General features: G+C 35.6%; 1 protein-coding gene across 1 annotated transcript; it reads left to right on the top strand.

Annotated features, from left to right (window-relative positions):
- Positions 1–6,584: 6,584 nt before the first annotated feature.
- K441DRAFT_689204 (putative phenylalanine ammonia-lyase) lies at positions 6,585–9,030 on the top strand (the record flags this gene model as incomplete). The annotated part of the gene is made up of 3 exons (XM_067652275.1): positions 6,585–6,763; positions 6,819–6,925; positions 6,977–9,030. The coding sequence occupies 3 exons, from the start codon at positions 6,585–6,587 to the stop codon at positions 9,028–9,030; spliced, it is 2,340 nt and encodes a 779-aa protein (XP_067500485.1).
- Between the last annotated feature and the right edge of the window lie 17,044 nt (positions 9,031–26,074).

The raw sequence follows: 26,074 nt of genomic DNA, 5'->3' as shown, positions 1-26,074 counted from the left end.
GTTAATATAGGCGTCCTTTCCTAGATAGGTAATAACGGTCTCCTTTACCTAGTCGCATTCTATTTATCTAAGCTTATACTATAAGAGTATAACTATAAAATCTATAATAAAGAACTCCTTATAATTATATAAGTATTTAAAGAATTCTAATTAGAACTCTCCTTAGTAGAGCCTAACTAGCTAACTAAAGTCCTTACAGACTATTATAACCTTAAGTACTTTATAACTATAAAGCGGCTAAACTAACGCTAAGTATATTAAAACGAGTTCCTCTTTAGTTTTAACTTTAAAATTATATATAGACTAGGAATATAAGATACTAAACCTAATAGCCTAATACACCGCTTGTAAGACCTTCCTTAGTTTAAAAATAACCCCTATAATTAGTTCCAATAATAGATAATCCTAAAAGCATAAAATTTAGCCCTAGGTATACTACCTATAATAGAGCTAACTATACCTTAACATTATACCACAGAACTAAAGTTACCTCCTAAAATTAATAAGCTTATTACTATAGTATATAATACCTTTATTAACCTATTACTGTATTAACTTATTACCATAAAAACCGCTAGCGCCTATACGCTACCTACTAACCTTTAAAGCTTAGGCTAGATTAATATAGCAGCCTTAAAAGTAAAAGAGAATAGGCTCTATTATAGAGGCTGCCTATTTATCCCTAACTTAGAAAATCTATAACAGCAACTAATCTAAATAGCTTACAACCTCTAATTAAGCGGCTACCTAGGTAAAAGAGAAACCTATAAGCTTCTTAGCCGATACTACTTCTAGCTAAAAATAATAGACTTATTTAAATACTTTATAGGCGCCTACTATAGTTATAAGCGCGCTAAGGCCTTTAATATAAGGTACTAGGGACTACTATACCCTTTACTAGTACCTATACAATAATAGGCAGATATCGCTATAGATTTTATTATTAACCTACTACCCTATAAACAATATAGCCGTACCTATAAGAACATCCTTATAATAATATACCGACTTATAAAAGAGCGCTACTATATCCTAACTAAAGGCGTAGCTATTAGCGATGTTACTAATACCTTCCTTTATAAAGTTTACCGACTATATAGGTTACCTAACTTAATTACGTTTAACTAAGGTATATAATTTAATTCTAATATATAGAAACAAATCTGCCAACGCCTTAGCATCTTTATTAAAATATCTATATCCTTCTACTATAAAACTGCTAGGTAACTAGAAAATGCTAATACTAGTATAAAAGCATACCTATAATAGGTAGTCGCCTATAGTTAAGATAACTAGGTAGATTACCTCCTACTAGGTAAATTTGCAGTAAATAACTACGTCTTAACTACTATAGGACTTACCCTATTTTTCGTAAATAAGGGTTATTACCCCTAATCTGGTATAGAGCTACCAGAACCTATTAATAAGAAACTGCTATATAGAAAACGCCTTAAGATACTACTTATTAACTAGTATATAGACCATATAAAAAACCTACTTAATTACTATAAGGGAGAAATGGCCTAGGCTTAAGTAAAGTAAGCCTACTTTACTAATTATTATAAAACGCCACCACCAGAGATACGTATTAGCGACTAGGTATATCTAGATATATATAATATCTCTATACAAAGGCCTATAAAGTTACTTAATTATAAGAACCTTAGCCCCTACCTAATTAAATAAGTTATTAATAGGGGAGCTGTATATAAGCTAAAACTCCTACCTACCCTAGCCACCTATAGGATATAGCCTATATTTTACCTATAGCTACTATACCTTTATTAGCCTAACCCCTTACTAAGGCAGATATAGCCTAAACCCCTACTAGTATTAATCTAAGATAAGAATAAAGATAAGAACTATAAGGAGTAGACCGTTAAACAAATTATTAACTCTAAATACTTTAGTAAAGGCAGAGGACGATAACTCCACTATAGAGCTATATATATAGGATTCGACATAAATTAGCCAGAATAGTAACTATAGAAAGACTTTAAAAATACAAAGGATCTAATTAGCGACTTTTATTACGCAAACCTATAGAAACTGGGCCTAAGTAGAGATTTTACACCTAATCCTCTATAGGAGCCCTTATAGAGTTAAACCGTTATACATTACCACGTAAGGGCAAATTGCTATTAAATTGCTATTAGATTGCGGTAAAGTATAATTACGTAACCGGAATATCGTTAAGATGTCTAGGAACTTTAACCAGCGGTTAAAGTTATTTAATTAATCGGATTTTTAGATGCTAAGTTTTATTATATAACGTTATTTTAAGCCTTTAATAATACCCCCCCTTTCTTCTTTTCTATACCTTAAGTGTCCCTTTTATATATATATAGTAACCACAGCATCGCCGGAGCTCCGCCTTTATAGGAGGGAAGGTAGTATTACAGAACCTTACCGTAGGGGCCTCTATAAGAGAGCCCTATACTCTTATATATACCTTATATATAGCTTATATTAGCTACGGGTAGGTATATTACCTCCTTACGCCCTTAACCCTTATAATTGATTACGTAATATCTTATAAACTCCTTAAATATATACGCTTTATAGCCACTGCCCTTATTTTATAACAATAACCTATATAGAGAAGAGAGAAAGGAAATATAAAGGCAACTAGGATTTTCTCTCTTTAAAGAAGCTATCTAGTATAAAGAGAGGAAGATAGGCACTTTTTCTATTTTTTAGATAGGATAGAGATAGCTACTAAAAAGTAGCTAATTGCAGTAAGACCTTTAAAAGGAGGTAAATTCTACTAGGCTTTTAGTAGATAAATATTAGAGAGTAAAAGGATAGAAATTAATTGTAAATTGGATAGGGATAGGCGTTAGGGTTTCTTATAGTCTTTTTTATTTTCTTACTACCTAATAGTTACTAATAACCCTATATTTTACTAAGGAGCTATAAACTACTAGGATATAGCTACTAGTATATATTAAGCCGCCTAGAAAGTATTTATATATATAGCGCTATAGCGCTATAGCCTAAAGGCTCTAGATATAGTATTATACGTAGTTAAATATAATAGATATAAATATATCTTTCCTATACTAGAGCCTATCTTACTTATTATTCAATCTTTACGTGCCTTAAAGTCCCTATAGCTTAGGTTCTTACAGCTAATAGCTTATACTATACCTAGCGTCCTTATAAGCTTAGTATATATTATTACAGTAAAAAGCGAAGTATTTAATTAAATACTCTCTTATTCCTCGTAGTATACTTATATCCTCTTATATATTAGTATCTCTTACTACTTTAATGCCCTTTACTATATTAGTACTCTAATCGCTTCTATAGTTCCTAGTATAATATTTCTATTTACTACAATTTATATAAGCTCCCCTTTTAAACCACTTATTTTATTATAGAGATCGCCTAAACGTCTTCTACTATTAAGATCCCTAATTTTGCCTCTACTCCTTAGTTCTTTAATTACTTAATCCTTAATCTCTAGGTTTCTCTTTCTCTTTAATTCTCGCGTTTTACTAAGATCTATTAGCTTTAGTCCGCTATACTATAGTTTTAATACCTATTACGATATCTTATTCGCCTATACTAGTCTTTCTATATTTCTACTACCTTTTACGGCCTAGTAGAGTCTATTATCGATTTTAATCGCTTAATTAATTAGATCTCTTATAGTTTTCGTATCTTTTATAGGTATTATCATTGTTTAGACTTTTGTTTTAAGCCCTTATTGGTATTATATTATTAACGCCCCTTCGTTTTAGTCGACCTATACCACTAACGTTTAGAACTACGTTATATATTCTTACCCTTTTCTTTTTTCATTAACCCATTTATCTAAGTCTATTTCTTAGTATATATAAAGCTAGTTTTTAATACCCTTTAGTTATCTTTTATTACTTAGCTACAGAAGTTCTAGTCTAGTTTAATTATATATTCTAGTTACTAGTTTTCCTTAATTAAATAGATATATAAATTCTTACTAGATAAGGTCCTTTAAGCTTTAATATTTATATTTAGCAGAGTAATAACTTTCTTTATATCTAAAATAGGTCTACCTATTTAGGTTAAAGGGATTTTACTAGTCCTATTACGGCCGTCTAGAATTTTGCAGATATTAAGAGCTTTATAGAATAAAGGGAGCTTAAACGCTATTCTGTAAGTCTTTATATCCTAATACTAGGCTATATTTCTATATTTAGCTTTAAACTATAGCCTAATTTAATAGCGCCGTAATCCCCTTAATGTTTTTTCTAATACGGTTATAAAATAGTATTAATTATATAGTTACCGTAAGCTCTGTCTTACTTAGTCGTAGGCTTTTTAGCTAATTTACTATTTTGTCTATTTTCTAATCTATATTAAGCAGTAACTATATTTAGGCTTCGCCCTATATACCTAATCTAACTAGGTTAAGAACTCTTCCTTTTTTACTACTATAGCTCTTATATAAGCTAGATATTTAGGGTATCTTTTTCTAAAATAAAAAAATAGCTATTTGCTCTACGCCCTCTATAGCTATTATTCTTAATTTTATAACCTTCTTTAGTTTTTTAAATATTAGAGTATTGGGCTTATCTACTACGGCTCCTATCTATTCTATTATATGCCTATAATATTTAATAGGGAGTCTTTATATAAATTACTAACCTTTTTTACTTAATAAGGTTTTTTATAGCTACTACTTTTACGAAAATATTAGCAAAATCTTATATATAGTAATATAGATTTTCTAGAGAAGAACTAGTAATTAGTTTTTAAATAGAAGAGGTTAAAAAGCAGTTGCCTTTTAAATACGTAAAGTGCGTTCTACCCTTAACCTACCTATATCTTTTATCTAATTCTATTAATTAAATATCTATATATTCTAGTCGAAAGCTTTACTACTCTCTTGTAAATAATATAGTAAATAATATATCTTTATTACTTAGTAGTAAATATATTATAATACCCTTTCTAATAGGCATATTATTGTATAATACTATATTATATACTTTATCTAATAATAAACTAAGATTTACTTTAAAAAAAGCCATTTAAGTAAGAATTAGAGACTCTTAAATATAATCCTAAGCTTTTAAGAAATCCCTTTTTATTATAGCCGCCTATACGAGCCAGCTACTTAGTGTTACGGACCTAATAAACAGAATGTTAGAATTACTAAAGGATGAGTTCGTGGACGCCAGTTGGCTAGTGGATGCACGGGCCACGATGGACCCCGTAGACTTATATGATCAAGGGGACATCATCTGACGGTATACGTGATATACGCGAGATACAAAGTATATAAGTATATGACTCGTATAGGTGGCTGACTCGTATAGGAGGCTAAGATGATACAGTCGTTCCGAAAATATTAGTAAAAACCGCGCAGTGATAAGAAAACGCACCACCTCTACAATAAAGTAGCTATATATACGCCTACTTAAGGCTTTAGATATTATAATTGATAGCTAACAGCCTTTTTTAAACTTTAAAGATATTATTCTAAAGTTTCTTATTTATATATGGCTAAAAAAATTGTGGGGAGGGGGAGTGTGCATGGTGCGTTTTCTGTTGCTGCGCGGTTTTTACCAATACAAGGGGGTCAGTTTGTATGAGCTCCGGCTTCTCCCTCAGTGTACGCGCGCAACACATACCCAGTCAAGTGCACTATCCAGCATTGACACTGTGCACTTATAAAAAGGGCTGTGCACTTACAAGCAAGGTATATGCACTTCCAAGAAAGGTAAAGCCTCTAATTTTTAAGCTTAATTGTAAGAGTTAAACTTAAAATCATCTAGTGTGCAATAAAGCGAAATTAGGTGCTTGTTACGAGCGCGGAGAAGCCGGAGCTTGCGTACATGTGCAGATTGCTAGTCTCTTAGCATAGACTGTATGAGAACCTTCACTCTAAACCGGTTTTTCTGGAGAACCACCTGCTACAACACCTACCCGAGTTGGTATGGCGCCGGTTTTGACCCCTGCCTGCCCTCTGTACGAGGCTTGCACAATAAAATTATGTGGCTTGCGCAACTCCCGCTAAGAAGGTGAGGGTGGACCAGTTGTACCTAAAGTTTTAGTGCCCGTAATAAGGCTACCACTTTTAGGCCTACCCACGTGATATTAACTATATATTCTTTTTCTACTCTTAGTGGACATATTAAGGTTAACAAAATCCATATAATTATAAGAAATGCGTGGGAGGCGTAAGAAAAGGCCCCTTGTAAAAGCTTTAAGACGGCGTTATATACTAGATCTTCCGCTAACCGCGTACGGTAGGTGTTCGGTCTTGTTTATACAAATCTGCCTACTCCGTAGACGCTAGCAATCCGCACATGTACCCCTTGTATTTTCGGAACGACCGTAGGCTGCTCTGGCGAACCTGAAATTTGAGGACCAGGCTGTCGGAGCCCCAGAATAGTAATGAGGGTATTTTCGTCACAAAGCTATATATCACACGTATATCGTTCAATAACTGACTTTTTTTGGCAGTTGCCCATTTCACCTACGACACGACCTATTCCGAGGTCGAACCATCAGGTACCAACTACACAAAATATTCACTCCTGTCGTTCTAGACTATATCGTCCATGATAGTACCAACCAGCTTTGGCAATATGATGACCCAAGACGACTCTCTACTCAGTGGCTTTCCCACTAATGCCTGTGGCCACCAGCGAAGCCACGGCTCACTTGTCGTTGCCGAATGGGATAAGCTTCACAAACAACTAGAGAACAAGACTACTGTTCTTGTCGATGGATCTTCTTTGGACATGGCCAGCATTACTGCTGTGGCTCGGTAAAGCTAACCTTCTCTACGAGCGAAATGGATTTGAGGCTGACTTTGCTTACAGATACGGAATCAGTGGTGCTTTATCTCATCACCCTGTGACCGTCAACCGTGTTAACGCAAGTGTTGAATTTCTGGACGAGTATCTGGCCCAAGGGCATACCGTATACGGTGAGTCGTCTTGAGCCATTGATGTCCGCTCAACCCACTTATCATCCACAGGTATCAACACGGGCTTCGGTGGCAGTGCCGACGTCCGCACCAACGATACTCATCTCTTACAGCGTTCACTCTTGCAAATGCAGCAGAGCGGCATACTTCCTGTTTCGAAAGAGCAAGGCTTGAATCGGGAGAGTGAATCGATATATGGCGCGGCATTGCACTCTGATCCATTCGCCTCTCTATCCATGCCTGAGGCTTGGGTCCGTGCAACGATGCTCGTTCGCTGGAACTCTCTTGCTCGAGGTCACTCTGCTGTCCGGCCATGCATCATTGAGTATCTCATGAAGCTCTTAAAGCACGACCTCATCCCGCTAGTTCCGCTACGTGGCAGTATCTCGGCATCAGGCGATCTTAGTCCTCTCTCCTACCTAGCCGGAGCTCTCGAGGGCAATCCGGATGTGTACGTGTGGACAGGAGACCGTAACAAGTCCGGCAATCCACGGCGACCTATTCCTGCATCAGACGCCTTGAAGATGCTTAAACTCAAACCCATCACCTTCGGCCCCAAAGAAGTTCTAGCTTTAGTTAACGGCACTGCTGTCTCAGCCTCCGTAGCCTCTCTAGCCCTCCATGAGCTCCACAACCTCGTCTCACTTAGCCAGGTTCTAACAGCTATGGGTGTGGAAGCAATTCTAGGCACTGCGGAATCGTTTTCTCCCTTCATCTCTTCTGTACGTCCGCATCCTGGCCAAAAGGAAGTTGCCTGCACCATTCTCTCCTTGCTCTCCGGCTCACAGCTAGCCAGCGGTGTTGCTGGGAGCCCCACGGCAGCCGCCCACGGCCTTTTCCAAGACCGCTACTCCATCCGTACTGTCCCGCAATGGCTTGGGCCCTTCGTCGAAGACCTCCTGCTCGCCCATGACCAGCTCGTCACAGAATGCAACTCCACAACTGACAACCCACTGATCAACGCTGCAGCGCGGGAAGTATACCACGGCGGCAACTTCCAAGCCGTATCCGCGACGACAGCAATGGAAAAGTCGCGCCTTGCCGCACAAGCCGTGGGGCGCATGCTCTTCGCGCAATGCACGGAGCTGCTCAACCCAGCGACGAACCGCGGGCTATCGCCGAGCTTGTGTGCTGACGAGCCCAGCTTAAGCTTCACGCTGAAGGGCGTCGACATCAACATGGCGGCGTACATGTCGGAGCTGTCGTTCCTAGCGAACCCCGTGCATAGTCATGTGCAGAATGCCGAGATGGGCAACCAGGCGCTGAACTCGCTCGCGCTGGTCAGCGCGCGCTACACGCACACGGCCGTCGACCTGCTTTCGTTGATGTCGGCGAGCTATCTCTACACCCTGTGCCAGGCGCTCGATCTGCGCGCGATGCACATCTACTTCACACGAGAGCTGCAGCCGGCGCTGGCGCGGCTGGTTGAGGATGTGTTTGGCGTGATGGCAGGGGGAAAGACGCGCATGGCGCTGCTGAAGGAGGCAGTTTGGACGTATGTCACCCACGAGATGATGAAGACGTCGACGCTGGATAGCGCGCAACGGTTCGAGAAGATAATGTCCGGCGCACAAACGGCTGTGCTCTCTTTCTTCCAGCCCCCGACACCCGCTCCCGCGCCCATGCCGCAGTGCAACGGAAGCATGAACGGTTTCGTCAATGGCAGCAACCACGCTAAAGTGGGCGTGAAGAGCAGCACCGAGTACCCCGCCGACCTCTCCTTCGCCCTCCATACCTTCCGCGACCGCGCCGCTTCTACTTCTCTTGCCCTCTTCAGCCAGACGCGCGAGCGCTACCTCGCTGACCCGGACGCGATGCCGTTCCTCGGCGCGGCGAGCAGGCGCATGTACGCGTTCGTACGCAAGGAGCTGCAGGTGCCGATGAACCGGGGGCTGGTGGACCATCCCACCCCGGTTCCCAGCGCTGCAGTGAACGGGAGCAGCAACGGAGTAAGTAAGGAGGACAGAAGGGTTAAGAAGACGACTGGCAATTGGATCAGCGTTGTGTACGACGCGCTACGACAGGGCCAGGTTACGGAGGTGGTGGTGGAGTGTTTGAGGAAGGGGCGGGAGCGTCCGGCGGCAGCGAAGACGCATGCCGAGTGAGAAGGAGGTAGAGACGGCTGTGGAGGGCGATGAGCTAATGGTGTATGCTTGATTGCAGTGGAGTTGGGGCGGTGGTGGTGGTCGGTCGGTCGGTTGGTTGGTTCTTTCATTAGGCTGTCTAAAGGCTATGTATCGGGCTTTTAGTTGGCTCGGTGGTTGCTTTTAAGGACATTTACTATTAGTTTTAGAGTGCGTTCGGTTGCAGCTCCAGATTAAATATAGAGGCTTCAGAACCGAATTGATCTAAAGCCTCAATCTGGTCTGGAGGTGTCTGTTCGGTCAATCTAGCGACTTTCTGATCTGAAGCTCCTCTAGATTGGCAACCACGTTAAATCCGCACGCTTTATAGTATATAGTAGTTAAACTAAAGTTTTTGGCGTTAGGTTAACCCGGAGATTTTTTTTTTCTAGATTAATTGATAAGTTAAATCTGCAGCTCTACTTATGCACCCGTTTGATTGCCGACGATGCCCCCACCGCCCATACTGACGACGGTATTACTGCTGCAGCTGCTGGCCCTATATAATGTCCTCCTCCTGATCCTTACTATCGCCGTTTGGATCCAACTAGTCGGCGTTTATACTTAACACACTCAGGGCATGCTCGGTTGCAATCTAGAACCTTTTCAATCTAACGTTGATCCATGCTTTCACCGACGTCAATTAGTAGATGCTACCTTTTGCTTATCTTAAATCAGATGGTTTGAAGTATAATAGATCTAGGGGTTATAGCGCGTACGTTAAATAACGTAAGCTATATATTATTCTACTTATACTCTAATAAGAACTCTACTATATAGTAGCTTGTACAACTATTAAGAAGAAGTAAGCTTTATCGCTAAATAGTTTAGTCTTAGGTAGGAAGACGTTAGTAAGCTGTATATATATAATATAATTAGCTATCTAGTCGTTCTTAGGAGTTATATATATCTAATTAGGAGCCTTATTATAATAAAACTAAGTTAATTAGGGGTGCTTTCTCTTAAAGATTATAAGAGGTTAAATTAATCAGTTAAAGGTAGATATTATCTCTATAATAGATACCTATTCGCGGTTATTTAGCGACTATATAAGAGTCTTCCTTTTAAAGGTATCTCCTACGGCGATTATATTTGTATATACACCTAATGCGATCCTAAATTAGTCTATTTTTTTAGTATTTTCTACCTATATATTAGCCTTCCTTTATACCCTCTTATAAAGGTTATAGAACTTTTAAATTTACCTTAGCTAAACCTTATTAGTTTATATTCTTTCTATTAGTTAAGCGAGTAAAGGTTTAATATAAAGATTCCGTTTAAAGTATCTAGCAACCTATACTTTACTAAGGGGCTTAGTATTACTATTTTAATTAAGTATTTAGGGCGCTGTTTCTTATAGTTATGTATATAAAGGAGTAACACACATATATACAATGCAATCGCCCGCTAAAGAAACCTGTAAAACAAGCCTAATAGAGCTTTTACGAGCTCTAGAGAACTATAGAAACCCTTCCTATTAAAACCACACACCCTAATTTGGCGTTAGTGGAGGTATATATAGTGTTTTCCAATATATAGCCCCTAAAGCCGGATTATAATAAATAAACTAACCCCTAACCCTAACTACCCTAACCACCCTAATTAAACAGCGCGCCTTTTAAGAACGCGTTCTATAGACTATATAAACCGCAGAATAAACCTAGTAGGCACTATAGAAACGATCCCTTAATGTAGATAAGGAGCGCTCTACTATGCTCTCCTTCCTTACTACCGCGATTATAACCCTTTAAATAGCCTTTACTATGTTAGCGGAGCTTATCTGGACCTAAAGAACCTAGGAGTAATATGCCTAGGATATAAAGGTAATCCGGACAGATATTAGCGCCATTAAGAAGGCTATAACGATGGCTATAAATAGTAGACCAACTTCTATAGGCCCGCTATTATATGTATACGTCGCTGCTATTATATATATAATGCCCTAAGCTATAAGATAAGTTACCTATAAACCTATAGAAGTATATAAGATTATAATCCGCATAGGTAACACTACCGACTATAAGGAAACCTTAAAGTAGAATAGCTAAGCCCTAGTATATAAACTCTAGGCTATATAACCCCTAAATACCTATAGGATATAGGCTATAAAGAAGTTATAAAGCGGTAATATTAGGGCATATATTACGGATAAAGATATAAAAGATAGGTTGCTATAAGAAATAGAATAAATAAAGATCCTAGGACGCTCTGCTATACTAGCAGTACCGCTAGTACTAGTAAAGGTCTACGCGGTACCTATAATATTACAGACGCTTTAAGTACGATGTTACGACTACTAAGAGAGGAGTTAGAAGAAGCTAGTTGGTTAATATAAGCACGGTCTAGGATAGAGCCGGTAGAGCTATATGACGAGGAATAGTAACCGAGGTTACGTGGGGTAATCTGTGTAATCTATAGGATCTATATAATCCGTAACAGAGTAGATAGAGTACACGTATATTATATACAAGAAGGATTTTATAGGAGTACGGTTATGTATTTAAGGACCCTTAGTCCCTACCTAGATAGTTCCTTCCTTATAGTAATTCTTAGAATATAATTAGAGTTAATCTATTAGGCAACCACTCCACCAGTTATTATTACGTTATTAGCTTTAACTCCTTTACCTATACACCTAGCCTATTAACGAGCCTATTGTAGTTCCTGCTATAAGGTTCCGTTACACAATTACTACTAGGTTATGGTATTAAGTATAGAAAGTCAAATAATATGCCACTAAAAGCAGCCACTATAACGCTATTAACGGAGGCAACTACTTTAAGGTTAAGAGGTGATACCAGTATAGCTAATACTGACTTATAGTAACCTGTAACGGTCGGATAGTTATAAGAGGTAATCGACTAGTTAATAACTAACAATGCAGCGTTAGAAGAAAGGGTTAATAGGATAGGAGTAGCTAAGATTAAGTTACCATTAATCGAGAGGTACTTAGGAGAAAGATTAAAGCTTAAGGGATTCCTTACGCAAATGTACTTTAAGGTTATGTAAGAAGGAGCTAAGCTACCAACACCTATAGATTAAATAGCCTATACAGGACTATTCCTATTAGGAAGAGTACTTAAATAGTTTAAGCTTTACCTTACGGAAATATAGGTAAATGAAATAATAACCACTAATTAGGAGGTGCGATTTATGTTTATAAGCTGGGAAGGGTTTATAGAGCGACTTATATAAATGTTCGGAGATCCAGAGGCAGTGACTACGGCGGAAAGAAAACTCTAGGACCTTATATAACGAACCTTAGTAATTAAATACACAATATAGTTCTAAACGCTAGCTATATAAGTTAAGTAGAATAATAAGGCGCTTATAGCATAGTATAAATAAGAACTTAAGGCTAAAGTTTAGGACGTAATTATTCTAATGGAAGATGCGGACACCCTAAGGGAGTTAATAGATTAGGCGATTAAGATTAATAATTAGATTTACCAAAGGGAATAGGCTAAGAAGGGTTAGGATAGAGTTTTATAGTCATATAAGGCGTAGAGCATGCAATAACTAAAGCTAAGTTAGAAACTATAGTATAGCGCAGAGTTAATGGACCTAAGTAGTACTAAAGAAGCCTATAAGAGATGGAGTAAGAAACTGTGGAAACCTAAAGGTTAAGGATTTAGTAATTACAGGACTAAGGAGTAGAGGCTAAACTAGGGATCTTAGTAGCAGAAGATGTTTAGGCGGACTCTATAGCAAAGTTAATGGTTTAAAGATGGAGCTTATATAAATTGCGGGAAATAAGGTTACTTCGCGAGGGATTATAAAGATAGTTAGAGTTACTATATAATAAAGGGAATAAGACTACTAGTAGAAGATACACACGTATAGAGGGACAATAGTGTACTACAAGGAACAAAAGAATGTTTAATTAGAAGTTTTGCGTTCTGTTATAATAACGCATACTAAATTTATAAAGACGCTAAGTACGGCGTAAGCTATTAGCTATAGAAGCTAAACCTTATAATATATAGAGGAACTAATAAACTAGTTCGCAGATCGGATATTAAGGATAATAAATTTAACGTAGGCGAAATATTCTATAATAATAAGGTAATAAAGGCAGCTTATTAGGAGCATGCGAACCTTAAAAATGTTATATAAAAGGTAGAGGATAATTCCACTACAGAATAGGGAATATTAGTTAAGATTAAGACTCCGCTAGATATAATGTCTATCGCTTCGCGAGATATAAGAGAAATAGGACAGCGAACCACTTCGGTACTTAATAAAGGCAAGAAGCTAAAGGCTTAAAACTCTTAAGATAAGATAAGAGACAACCAAGATTCTTAAGACGAGATAAGGTAAGCTTAAGGACCTATAATAGACAGAAACCGATAGAGTAGAGTAGTAGCTTAGTTTAAAGATATACAAATAAGCTTGGGATAGAGTTTCCTATAGACATAAGACTCTTAAGATAAGATAAGAATACTAAAGCCTAGTTGGACTAAGGTAGGAGCTAAGCTTAAGTTAGAAGCGAGCTTAGGATTAAAAATCCTATAGAACTAAGATTTTGAAATATAAATAAAGACTATTAAAAAGATTAGAGAATCTGCAGTATAAATAGCAACTAGACTAGGAGATAGATATATAGACCTAGAGGACTTACTAGGGGAACATAGTGTTCGGCCTAAGGATTAGAAGACTAATACTAAGATTAAGAAGTAAGAAGACTTTAAGAATCCACTTATAAGACGCGAAAAGAAAGAAACCATGGAGGAATTTAGAGCGTAAATTACCTTATAGCAAGAATAGAAACTAGATAAGAGATCTAGCATATTAGGACGTATATAAGACAGAGTACTAGTACAACAAATTACTAATAGGCCTAGGGCAGGCACACTAAGAGCTAAGTAGCTTACCGAACTGGAATAAGAAGAGGATTTAGGGATTCTAACTAGGTTTAAGGAACAACACATAAAAGGCTGTTATAACGCAGTAATAAGAAGATACTTTCTTACGGATACGCCGTATATACTTAAGTAGCTATACTAAAAGTGGTATAGGTAACGACACAATGACGAATAGGAAGATTTCTATATATAGCTAAATGAAAAGGTTATCTAAGACCACCCAATTATAGAAAAGGCTATAACACATATTAAGGGAGCCTTAATTATAACGTTAAAGGATCTAGAGGAGCAATTAGAGGACTAGAGAAGTAAAAGACGTATTTTAGTACCTATAAATAAAGTCGCAACACTTAGATTAATACGAGAGAGGTTTAAACTTAAGAGTAAAGACGAGCTAAGAGTTAACCTAAGACATTAAGTATATTATACGTTAGCATAGATTATATATATGGATGATGCGTATAATATATATAGAACGCCTAAGGATAAGTATAAGAAATACCCTATAAGGATGCACTAGTTAGTAGAAGAACAGAGGTATTAAAATGCTAAGTATATACACGGTTAGCATCTAGTAAAAGTATAAAAATAAGGGGACTTAATACTTTAGCTAGGAAGATTCCTTATAAAAGAATGCCTAGATGGACGATAGTAGTGGGAATGTCTAGAGAATATATATCTATAGTATATTAAAGATAAAAAGCGAACTAAGTATTAGCCTAAGTTGGACTAAGTATAAATAGGATTAAGCAGCTAATAGTTGGGAAAAGTAGAGGCCTATAAAACTAGAGGGAGCTAGTAATAGAGCCTTAGACCCTTAAAGGAATTTAAGGACAATACCTAAATTTACGAGTTAAGTGGCAAGATTAACAGTTTAAGGTATTAATAGATAGTGGAGCAATAAGAAACCATATCTTGTTAGCAGCAGTTAAAAGAATAGGTTTACTACACAGGAAAAAGGAGCACCCTTACCTATTAGTAATAATTTTAGGAGATCCAATAGCCTATAAAGGAGGTATTATTAATCTTAAAACAGGACCTATTTAGTTAACCATTAAGGGAAGACAAATTAAGATATCTTTTAATATATTACTATTAGGGAATGATAAGGCAGTACTAGGAATGCCTTAGTTACAGGAATATAATTTAAAGATTAATTAGGTTATAGGTTAAGTCAATATTAGGGATACTTAACGCCATAAGATGCAATAATAAGCTAAGTTAGTATAGTACTAAGTCGGAGCGATATATAAAGAGACTGAGCGAGGCTTAAGTTATATACTAAAGAAATACTATAAGTATAGTAAGAAACTATAGTTACCGGAAAGTAAAAAGCTGTTAGAATATATAGTATGGGACTATAAGATAAAATTAGAACTAGGAATAAGTCTAAAGTTCTTTCTAATCTATAAGCTTACCGAAGAGGAAGGTAGAGCACTAAAAGAGTTTATCTAGGAAAACTTATAAAAGGGATATATTAGACCATCGCAGTCATTAGCAGGTTATCTAGTACTATTTATACCAAAGAAAAACAGTAAATTAAGGCTGTATATCAACTATAGATAATTAAATAGTATTACTAAAAAGGATAGGTATCCTTTACCCTTAATTAGCGAAATCTAAGATAGGATAGGTAACGTATAAATCTTTACAAAGATAGATCTAAGATGGGCGTACTATTAGATTAAAATTAAGAAAGGTAATAAATAGAAGGCAGCCTTTAGGTTAAAGGAAGGACTATATAAGCTATTAGTTATGCAATTTAGGCTTATAAATGTACTAGCAACGTTCCAAAAGCGTATTAACAATATATTAAGAGAATACTTAAATAAATTTGTTATAGTATATCTTAATAATATTATTATCTACTTAATAAATAAGGGAGAATATAGAGAACACATTAAATAGGTCTTAAAGAGACTATAAGAAAAACAGATACTAGTAGTAATTAAGAAATGCGAGTTCTTTACCAGGAAGACCGATTTTATTAAATTTATTATTAAACTAGGCTAACTTAGTATAGATCTAAAGAAGATTAAGGCTATAGTAAATTGGCAAGAACTAGAGAACGTTATATAGTTAAGATCGTTCCTAGGGTTTTGCAATTACTATAAAAGGTTTATAGCGCAATAGTCACACAATATTAAGCTATTTACGCAATTAATAAAGAAAGAAGAACTATAGGCGTGGGGAGAGGAATAGCAAGAACTCTTTAAAAAAGTTAAAGAGTTGTTTACCTAGGAGCCAGTTCTTAAGATCTATTAACTAGGATTAGAGACGGTTATAGAAATAGATATATTAAACTATATACTAAGGGCATACTTTATATAGAAATATTAAAATAGTTAGCACCTAGTGGCATACTATAGTCGAAAGATAACACTACTAGAGTTAAACTATAACATCTATAATAAGGAGTTATTAAGTATAGTTATAGTACTAAAGAAATAGAGAGTATTCTTATAAGGTATAAAGAAATTATTTATAGTTAAGACGGATTATAAAAACCTAATAGGATTCTTAATAATAAAGGAACTTAACTAAAGATAGGTTAGATGGGCAGAGATGCTTACGGAATACCATTTTAAGATTTAGTATACTAAGGGTACAGACAATATAAGGGTAGATGCTCTAAGTTAAAAAGCTAAACTATAAAACGATAAGAAGCCATTAAGGGCTTTACTATAAAAAGATATAGACGGATTAATTAGGTTTAATTATCTAAAAATTATAGCAACTTAAAAAGAACTAGAAAGAGTTTATAAGTTACTAAAAAGCTTTTAGGTATAAAGAATTCTAAAAGTATAGCTAGAAGATCTATAAGTGGATATATATAAATATTAAGAAGTAAAGTATATCCTAAAAAGTATAGCAGAATAATTTATGGAAGATTTCCATAAAGGATTAACTTAAGGACACAATGGAGCTATAGGCTTAGTGTTAAGACTTTAAAAGGAGTATATTATTAATGGAATCTAAGGCTTAGCATAAAAAGTTATAAAGGAATATCTAGATTACTGGAGAAATAAACTAATAAGGTATAAGCTATATGGAGGGCTATAACCTATTAAAACGCTAGAGAGACTATAGGAGGTCATATTATAGGACTTTATTATTAAGTTACTAAAGTTAAAAGATCCTATTACCAGATAAGATTACAACGCGATCTTAGTAATAGTAGATAAGCTTATAAAGTGGGGATACTTTATAGTATACACAGAAGAGATATTAGCAGAAGATGTCGCTAGAATCTATATTAAAGAAGTATTTATAAGATATAGAGCACTAAGCAAAATTATATTAAATAGAGATCTAAGATTTATAGCAGTATTTTAGGAGGTATTCTTAGCGGAATAAGGAGTTAGAGTAGTAACTTCTACTATATATTATCCGCAGATAAACGGTTAAATAGAAAGATTAAATTAGACACTAGAACAGTACCTAAGATACTATATTAATTACGCATAGAATAATTAGGTATTATTATTACTAGTTATATAGTTTGCATATAATATAACACCTTAAGAAGGAATAGGTATATTACTATTTAAGGTAAATTACGGATATAAGCTAAGGACATTATTATTACTATAATAAGTAAAGAAAACGAGTAGTATAGCTAAAGAAAGAATAAAGATATTAATAAATCTTTATATAGACCTTATAAAATTAGTAAAGAAAGTATAAGAGAGAATAAAAAGGTACTATAACGCTAAGAGATCTAAGGGACTAGATCTTAAGGAGGGAGATAAAGTATAGCTACTATATAAAAATTTTAAGAGTCGACGACTAAGTAAAAAGTTAGACTATATTAGACTAGGACCTTTCGAAATTATATAAAGAATTTCACTAGTTATATTTAAGTTAAACCTACTAGCTAAGATAAAGATCTACCCTATATAGCATATTGCAATGCTAGAGCCAGTATATAGGAATATTAAGCTACTAATTTATAAAGTAGACACGTATAGAGGATAAGAAGAAGATAAATAGTAAGTTTTAAAGATCGTTAATTATAAGGACATTAATAACGAAATATAGTATAAGGTAAAGTAGATAGGCTATAATGAGACTACCTAGAAACTACTAGAAAATTTAAAAAAACGCTATAGGAAAGGTATAAGAGTATTAGAAGAAATTAGGTTAGGCAGTATTAATAAAAAAGGATTACTAAAAAATAAGTTACCTAAGGGGGACCTAAGAAGAGTAGTTGCCAAACTACTTAGATCTGTTTCCTTCTCAGCCAAAAGAAAATCCGTTCTTTTATTACTAAGTTCCTATAAACCCTATTCTACTAGTTTCCACTTCTTAGAACGAACCTTCTTACGCACCTTTTTAAGACGGATTAACTAAGTGGACGCCGCAAGACGAGACTTAAGGGCCTGTTGTTAAGCATTAGCAGCCTCCCGTTTAGCGTTATAAGATTAGCGTAGTTCCACTAGAGTAATAAACAGTTTATTATCTAGCTTGGCAGCAATAGATTAAATATAAAACCCTAAGATAAATTAATTAGGGAACCAGACGACTATTAAGAGCAATAGGTCGCGTATATTTAGTATTAAAGATAAAGTAAATATTATAGGATAAACAAATATTTGCTTTAGTGCACTCTAAGTAAAAGGACGGTTGTTAGGAGGACGGACTCGCTAACGTAATATAAACTAACTCTTTCGAACAACGAGAACACGGAGATAGTATAATCTTACTAAGAGATAATATTGCAGCAACGGTATGAGACCGACGAGCTATAGAAGAAGAAGAGATTGCTTTAGGTATAATAAGTAATAATAGCAACTAAATTAACTAGACGGATATTACACCTCTAGTAGACAACCTAGAGATATTTAGAATCTTTAAGGACGAAGATAAGGAGAAGGGAGATGGTATTACGGACGCTTTAAGTACAATGTTATAACTACTAAGAGAGGAGTTGGAAGAAGCTAGTTAGTTAATATAAGCACGGTCTAGGATAGAGCCGGTAGAGCTATATAATAAGGAATAGTAACTAAGGTTACGTAGGGTAATCTATATAATCTATAGGATCTATATAATCTGTAATAGAGTAGATAAAGTATACGTATATTATATACAAGAAGGATTTTATAGGAGTATAGTTGTGTATTTAAGGACCTTTAGTCCCTACCTAGATAGTTCCTTCCTTATAGTGATTCTTAGAATATAATTAGAGTTAATTTATTGGGCAACCACTCCACTAGTTGTTATTACGTTATTGGCTTTAACTCCTTTACCTACACACCTAGCCTATTAACGAGCCCATTGTAGTTCCTACTATAAGGTTCCGTTACATATAAGCCTTACTATTTAAGGCCTAGAGGCTAAATAGATAATAGAAAATATAATAAAGCAGAACTATACTATAGCGGGGCTTATAGTAGAAAGGCTAGCGTAGAAAAGGCTAGGGAGAGTCTAAATAGGACAAAAAGTTAAATCGTTACTTATTATAGGTATATAGTTAAAAGAGTTAGCAAATACGCTATTTAATTAGGGCTTTTTTTAGGAGGAGACTACTACCTAGTTATAAGGTATAAAATAACGTTTTTAGTAACGCAGTACTTTAAATACTAAGGCTTTAACTATATAGCTAAGAGTTATAGAAGAGAGGCTAGATGCGAACGCTGCGCTAGGTAATATAATACTAGTAAATATATAGAAGACCTACCTAAAAAGTATATTAACTGTAAAGTAGACTATAAGGCATAAAACGGGGCGTATAGTATTAAGCGGACATAATAGGAGAAGGCTGCAGTAATTAGGGCCTATACGCTAATATACTACGCAGGCACCTATAAGGCACCTATAAGCGGATAATAATTATAATTATAGTACGAGATTATTACTAAGGAGGCCTTGTAATAAGCTAAGAAAAGGAAGCTAAAGGAAATAGTTACGTGGGAGAGCTCTATATAGGTAGAGGAAGCCCCCTAAAAGGTTAGCCGGCCGTAAACTTTTAATTATTCTAAAAAGGAAATAGGTTAGAGGACCCTTTAATTAATACTCTAAATAGCACTATATAGTAGCATATACGCTCTAATTTAAATCCTAGTAATCTAGGAGCCCCTACTAAATATAGAGTTTAATATAAAGGTAGAAGTAGAAGCTTAGATCTAGAGAGAGGCATTTAAAGGCTCTAAAACTATATTATAAAGAAGTAAACGGACGCTAAAGGGCACTAACTTAGCTAACTTAGAGGCCAGTATAAATCTCTTATATTAGGACACCAGAAAACACTTATAATTATATAATATAATACTAATAATAGTAGAAACGGCGTACTGCTTTACTTTCTATAAGAGGTAAAGCAGGCGGACCCCTAGCTAAATATATTAGCTATCTAAAAGCCATAGCAGAGGGATTAAGGAAATATAATATATACTATAAAATCCTACCACTTAGTATATATAAGAGTAAGCAATATAAGGGTCTGCTTTTATATAAATAAGTAGGCGCCTATATACTGCTTAGTGAATATATATATAATTAAGCTAGAGGGCTACAAGAGGACTATCTAGATTTATAATATTTATAACCCCTAATAAACGAATAGTAGTATCTATATACCACTAGAGCTATTAAAGGCTAAAGGAGAATATATACTGTTAGGTAATTTTAATCTATACTACACCTTTTAGGGAAGTATAACAGTAATATACGTAGATAACGCGGCGGATAACCTTATCCGTGCTATAGAGGCAGCCAGCCTAAGCCTAGCTATTAAGGTGGGCATAAAGACGTAAGTAAAGGGTATATTAAGGAGCACGCTAGACCTAGTATTTACCTCCCCCTAAATTACTAATAGGCTGCTATAGAGTTAAAGATAAAACCGCTAGTATATAGGGTTTAACTCCTTTTTTATTATTACGGAGGTAGATATAGAGGCGCTAGAGGGGCCCCTTTTACCTAGGAGACCGCTATAGAAGAAGGCTAATTAGAAGGTAGTATAGGGTAAGCTAAAGGGCCGACCCTAGCCCTTATATAGACTCTTATACAATATAAGAAATAAACTAAACGCGCTAGTAAAGGCTATATACTAGGCGATTAAGAATACTATAGTAAAAATAGTATCTAATGCGCGGCCCTTACTATTAGCCTTTAAAGTATAGTTAGAGAAATATATAAAAGTAGTAAAGGAAACCTAGTAGGCTTTCTAGGCGTAAAAGGTCTCTTAATTAGTACCTAACTAGATAAACTATAGATTTATATAAAATAAGAAGAAAAGGGTAATCTAATAAAAGGCTAATAAGCTATAAAGGAGAATCGTTAAAAAGTTAATAAATAACCCTAAAGGGATATAAAGGATAGTAAAATGGGTATATACAGCGGACGAGAAGCTAAAGGCCCTACTATAGTTTTCTCCTATTAGCAAACTAGGAGAGGAAACCCTATACTATAATAGTAAGAAAAAGGCTACTATCCTTATAAAGTAGTTCTTCCCGCTACTTATAAAGGCGGACTTTAGCAATATACTAGGGTTTATATACCTAAAGCCGCGAATAGTAAAGGAAGTAGTGAAGGAGGAGGACATTATAGCCTTAAAGGGGCTTGCCCTTAATAAGGCCCTAAGTCTAAAGAAGATTATTAATTAATTCCTAAAACGTATAGAGAGTAGCTAGCCCTAGTATTGGCTAAACTCTTTAGCAGCTATATAGCAATTAGATATTACCTAAAACTGTTTAAAAACTCTATTATAGTAGTCCTCTAAAAACTATAGAAGCTATCCTATACTACGGTAAAGGCCTACTAGCTAATCGCGCTACTTAACACTATTAGGAAGCTACTTAAGAGAATAATAGCTAGCTAACTATCTAAAATTACAAAGGAGATGGGTATACTACTGGCTAGTTAGATAGAAGTAAGGCTAGGGCGCTTAATATAAATAGTACTGGAGCTATTAACCTAATAGGTATATATAGTGTTATAAGGGCGCAAAGAGACTTTAAGGAAGATTTGAAGGAATAATATATATTCTATTTAAATCTAAGGTATATAGCTCTTGCTAAGAACAAGACGTTATATAAGGAAGAGAAGGGAATAACAAGAGAATTATATAATTAAATAGTTAGGGGCTTAGTGGTTAATGCGTGCGTATATATACACGCGGTCTTTAATAAACTTTAGTAGAATTTAATTAATCTAGCAGAACTTAGCAGAAGTCGATTAAGCTATTAGAATTTAGTAGAATTTAGTTAAAGTATTAGAATTTATCTATTAAGTGTTTTACTAAGATATTCCTACTGTAACTAGGCTAGTCCTATTATAGTACCTCCCCCCTTTAGCCGAAGGTCTAAAACAATTTAATTTAGTCAAGACTTTATAACTTATCGCGTTTTTATATATTTGTATTAGGTAGTAGTATAAAGTTTTAACGATTCTAATTGTAAATAGACTAATTAGGATTTTCTATGCCCAGTATAGAAAATCGCTATTAGCTTAGTTAGGGCGGTAAGCAAAACTAATATCTTTATAGTAGGTCTTAGTAAGGTAAATCTAACTAATTAGATAACTTTAACTAGTAGTTAAAATTTCTTAATATCTTATGTGTTATATAACTGTTCGTACTAACTTAATAGCACGAGTGAGTCGTATCTACGGGCACGAAATACATGTAGTATTGTATGCTTATTTGGATGGTGACTGTCGATTATATAAAGCAGACTACGTGGTCTATATACTAATACACCTCCCCCCTAATTAGTTAGTGCTTTATAAGTACACCAGACGCGTAAGCGAGTGGTTAGTACACTAAACGCGTAAACGCGTACCTAGTGTACCGAACGCGTAAGCACGCGTTTAGTATAACAGGTGCTATAATTATACACTAGCAGTACTTAAAAAATGAAACCACCTGTATATAGCCTCCGTAATTGCTTTAATAAAACTATAAAACATAAAGGAAAATACATAGGAAATCTCCCCCGAGGTGCCGTTTAGGCTGCCTTCTAAACGGTACCTTAAGCTAGCCGTAAGTTCTGCTTACGGTCCATAAAATAAACCATACAGCCTTTTAACGAGCAGTAGATAAGCCATAAGTCAGATTTTAAGGGCCGCTAAGGCGCTAGTGCTAAGCGAGCTAATAGTAATTTTCTATGCCCGGCATAGAAAATCGTAATTGGTTAATTTAACCACTATAGCAGAATATAGTAGAATTTGGTAAGTCACGTAAGTCCACTAAGTTCTATTATAGCTTTCCACCGTTTTTCCACCTAATAGCTTACGGTCCGTAAAATAGGCCGTATAATAAGCTGTACGGCCTTTTAACGGGCCGTAGGCGTACTATAGGTACTCCGTTAGTCCCGTTCTACCCATTCTATAACTTTTAGGTTAAGCTTATTTATATTAATTAGGGTTTTAAGGGCTTAACACGGCTTTGCCTTAATTATAGCGTTTACTAGGTTATCTCCGCTGCTAATTTATTTAACCTCTATAATTTTATATCGTTCGTAGGCCTAATATAAGCATATTAGGTTGACTATAAGCCTCTTCTCTTATATCGTACCTAGTTTAACTAGGCAGTTATAAAGGGACTTTAAATTAGTGTATAAAACTAGGGGTAACTACTCTAGTTATAGAATCTTCTAGACCGTTAATTTAATTACGGCTGCTATATTAAATCTATAAGCTAGTGTATATAGTTTAAAAGCTAGTATACTACGGGTTACTTATTTACACTTAATTAAAGACTAGTGCAGTATATTTACGTCCTAATTATGGTCCGTAAGTATAATTATAAAGCCAATTTATAATAATAGGTCTTTATTATTAGCAAAGAAGGCGTCCGTAAATACTAGTAAGCTAAGGGAACTTAGGTCTAGTGGTACAAAAGTAAGTCCCCTTACTACATTATTAATTTGCCACTAAATGCGCTTATTAAGCTACTTAATATTTTCTTCTTACGGATCTACTGCCTGGGCCATAAAGGATAAGTTATAGGCAGATTTGGGTTAGCAGACTATGGTAATATAGGCGCCTCTTACACGCTATATAGCGTATTAGTCCTTTATATTTACGGTCTTATAGGTCTCTTTATAGGAACTAGTAAGGTCTATAGGCTTTGCTATAATAAGCTTTAGGTTTTAAGCTTAGCGTTCCTAAGTTAGCTAGATTAAGTTACCCTTTTATATAATTAAGCCTCCGTTAAACTTAATTAGAGTCTACTTAGTTAACTACTCTTATAGCTTTACTAGGAACTTAGCTTCTTATAGTTTAGTCTCTTTAGCGTCCATAAATATCCGGTCTACTAAGAAAAGGGTATTATCTATTTAAATTCCAATAATACTAAGGCTGTTTAATGGGCTGTATAGGAGGCAGGGGTTATAGGTCGACTCTTCCATTTTAAGTTTACTAACGTAGTACTAGTGGTATATCTTAAACCAATGGTTTCTAACTTCTAGTACTCCGTAAAGAGGTTTTATAACCTATAAAATTGTTCCTAGTTATAGGTTAAGCTTATAGGGTAGTCGTATAAAGATATCCCTACTTAGGTAAGTATTAGACTATACATAGGCTTATAAGATATCCCGTAAGTAAAGGGCTACGGATTTAGTTTGCTGTAGTCTAGGCACAAGTGCGAGTATAATCCGTTAACTGACCTATTAAATTATAGGCAATTGCGTAAGGACTAGGTCCTTTCCCTAGTCGTTATAAGCTTATATAATAAGCCTTAATTTCTTAAAGGCTTTGTTAGTACTAGGGTGCTTAATCTTATTAATAAAGCGTAAGTTAAATATATAGACGCCTTGCGGAACATCTCTCTCCGTTATAATTATAAAGATACCCTTTTTAAATAGTCCGTTGATCTCTTTACGCCGTAAGTCTATAAAAGGGGTTTCCTATACTAGAACTAATATATCTATAGGCGGAGATTGCTTTATGGATGTGCCTATAGAGGTTAGGTAGTTCTTTATTACGGGATTCTTACGGGGGCATCCTCGGCCACGCTTTATAGCAGGTTTAGTAGGTTTAGTGGGTTTCTAGGGGACCTCTAGGGTAGGTAAGGGTGCCTCTAGTTTATCTAATTCGGCAGTTGTTTCTAGTTTGTTTGGTTTAGCGGTTACTTCTAGTTTGTCTAGCTTGACGTTATAGGTGTTTTTAGGCCAAAAGTAGGGTTTTATAGACGTGCTTCTAAAGCTAGTTGGCCCACTAGGAAGCTATACGTAGTATATCTCGTTTTCTACAGCTAGTAAATAGTAAGGTCCATTCTAACTGCCGCTTTTACGCTATATAAGGACTTTAGAGTTAAGCGGGAGGTTGTGTACTAAGGTTATATTAGGTCCGTTGCGGTAGTATAGGGCGTTATTAATAGTTTATTTAGCCCGTAATTTAACTATTTCGGCTATTGCCTTCCGTATTATAGCTGCTTGTTCCATAATAGACGGGGTAGGGGGGCCTAGGTTACTTATCCTTAGGTAGGCTCCGTAAACTAAGAGGGTAGGTACTAGTTTATTAGGGCCAGCGGTGTTATTAATAACTTTTACGGCCATCTATAAAGCTAGTTCCTTTTAGATATCCTTATACTCGTCTATAATAATCTAATAAGCTCTCTATAGAGCTAGGTAAGCTTACTTAATAAGCCTAATAGACTAATACGCCTTAACTAGAACAGCTTTTGTTAATATAGCTATAGCTATAGCATACTGCTAGAATTCCTTACTAATAAAGTTCCTACTAGTATTGTGGGTAATATACTTAGGAGGTCTAACGTACATGTTAATCCAGCAGGTCCGTAAAATATCCTAAGTATACTTTACGGATATATTTTGCAACTAACGGGCGGCTTAGTAGTGGGTTGCCTTGTTAATTATATATAATACTAGGCTGCCGTTAATATATATAATATCTATATATACTAAGTGGTTAAAGTTAAGGTCCTTATAAAGGGTGAACTTAAATCGGCCTAGGAAACGTCCGTATTTCTAGCAAAAGAAGTAGTATTTAGTTAGGTAATTAACTACCTTTCTATTAACGTTGTCGTGTCTAGAGCGTTTAAGGACTCTATATAGCTTTTCGGCTAATAAGTAGCCGAAACGGCGGTGCAGACAGTGGATCTCCGTACTGGTAAGGTAGTATGGGTTATAGTTAAAAGATTCCTAAATATAGGTCTATAAAGTCTCTCCCTATATAAGGAACGGGTGTCCAAATTGTTG

Source organism: Cenococcum geophilum (assembly GCF_001692895.1).
Source record: "Cenococcum geophilum 1.58 unplaced genomic scaffold K441scaffold_43, whole genome shotgun sequence".
In the NCBI taxonomy this organism is placed as follows: Eukaryota; Fungi; Ascomycota; class Dothideomycetes; order Gloniales; family Gloniaceae; genus Cenococcum; species Cenococcum geophilum.
This window is presented reverse-complemented; position numbering and strand designations above follow the sequence as displayed.